This window comes from Eimeria necatrix, genomic scaffold, assembly GCF_000499385.1.
Source record: "Eimeria necatrix Houghton genomic scaffold, Enh_scaff2828, whole genome shotgun sequence".
NCBI lineage: Eukaryota > Apicomplexa > Conoidasida > Eucoccidiorida > Eimeriidae > Eimeria > Eimeria necatrix.
Window position 1 is genome coordinate 1 of NW_013653381.1, and position 1,973 is coordinate 1,973.

Consider the following 1,973-nt stretch of genomic DNA (forward strand, 5'->3'; position numbering starts at 1 on the left):
ACTCCCCCAGTTCCCACCCGCCCCCAAACCCCCAACCCGGACGCCCCACTAGGGTTTAGGGTTTAGGGTTTAGGGTTTAGGGTTTAGGGTTTATCGCGAAGTGCCCGCGGACGCTCCCCCGCGCAGCCGCCGACCCCCTCCTCCCTCCCCCGCCTCCTTGCCCCGCAGGGCCTACTCCTCCCCCTCATCCGCGGGCCGCGGGCTAGGGTTTAGGGTTTAGGGTTTAGGGTTTAGGGTTTAGGGTTTGCGGACTCCGGCGAGGACGAAGCGCCACTTTTTCTCCACCTTCAAGTACGAACTGCCCAAAAAGACCCACAGGGGCATTCCGCCCACCGCGCTGGCCGTGAAGAGCAGCGGCGCCCAGTCGAAGGCCGCGCGGGACTGGACTACATGTTTGCAGAAGTAAGGCAGCAGCATGGGGGTGACGGCCCCCGCCATTATCATGCAGGAGTAGGCCACCATCAGCAAGAAAAAGGGACTGCGCGCAAACCCTAAACCCTAAACCCTAAACCCTAAACCCTGCCGGGGAAGCGGCGGCCCAAACCCGCGAAACGCGAGCCGATTCCGAGCTCTGGAACCCAAATGACGAAGATTCCCCGCAAACCCTAAACCCTAAACCCTAAACCCTAAACCCTTCTCGCTCCCACGCTCGCGACCCCGCGAAACGCGAGCAAATTCCGCCACGTAGAGCCCAAATGCGAGCCTGCAACCCCAAACCCTAAACCCTAAACCCTAAACCCTAAACCCTAAACCCTGCTCACACGTTGAGGAACATCTGCTGCGCGGAGTAAACGCCGGCCTGGAGCCACTGAGATAGCGTGAGGGTTTGGGGGGGGTATTGGGGCTCTAGGGTTTCTTCTTTGACCACAAAAAGCATCAAAAGAGTTCCAAATAAAAACAAAAGTGCATAAATAAACCCCAGCAGCAAAAAGCGAAAACGAGTGGCTTCCACGGAAGGCCCCAAACTCGACCCCAGCACTCCGTGCAGCAAACCGCAGGAAGTCGAACCCACTGTTATCACTGACACCGCTATTGCCTGCAAGCAGCAGCAGCAGCAGCAGCAGCAGCAGCAGCAGCAGCACATGCAGCGTGCTGCTGCTGCGGGAGGGCGAGCAGCAGCAGTGGCAGGCGCTGCTGCTGCTGCAGCAGCAGCAGCAGCAGCAGCACTTTCAAAGACACCAACACGTGCAGCACTATCGATCTAACACCAGCAGCAGCAGCAGCAGCAGCAGCAGCAGCAGCAGCAGCAGCATTTTCAAAGACACCAACACGTGCAGCACTTGTGACACACCAGCACCAGCAGCAGCAGCAGCAGCAGCAGCAGCAGCAGGTGCTCCACGACTACAAGCAGCACAGCTACACCGCCAGAACCAGCAGCACCGCCGCCGCCGCAGCAGCAGCAGCAGCAGCAGCAGCAGCAGCAGCAGCAGCAGCAGCAGCAAACCTGGAGTTTGGTTCTTTCATCGTAATCAAAAGTCATTTGCGCCCCCAAAGCCTGATAAGTCACTTCGTTGCAGCCCCAAGAAGTGCCCAGCAAAGCAGCAAAGACAAACGCCCAAGTCACCAGCCCGCCCTCCACTGCGAGGCCCTTGGGGGGCCCCATCAGGCCCACGAAGGTCACTGCAGGCAGCAATTAATAATTAATTAATTAATTAATTAATTAATTAATTAATTAATTATTTATTTATTTATTTATTTATTTATTTAATTTGTTTTTGTTTGTTTGTTTGTTTGTTTGTTTGTTTTGTTTAATGCGCTGTTTGTTTGCTTCGGTGGTTTGGTCGGGGGGCTGCTTTGGGAGGGGGAGGCGGGTGGCTAGCTGGCTAGCTAGCTGGCTAGCTAGCTGGCTAGCTGGCTAGCTAGCTGGATGGATAGCTGGATGGATAGCTGGATGGATAGCTGGCTAGCTGGATGGATGGATAGCTGGATAGATAGCTAGCTGGCTACCTAGCTAGCTAGCTCGCCACCCACCC

The 1,973-nt window shown here is 56.1% G+C and overlaps 1 protein-coding gene across 1 annotated transcript; it reads right to left on the bottom strand.

The window, feature by feature from the left end:
• Positions 1-252: 252 nt before the first annotated feature.
• Positions 253-1,603, bottom strand: ENH_00038610 (hypothetical protein; the record flags this gene model as incomplete). Its single annotated transcript, XM_013580616.1, has 4 exons — positions 253-478; positions 626-703; positions 762-1,036; positions 1,445-1,603. Coding segments are annotated over 4 exons (738 nt in total), but the record flags the coding sequence as incomplete, so codon positions are not given.
• Positions 1,604-1,973: the final 370 nt, after the last annotated feature.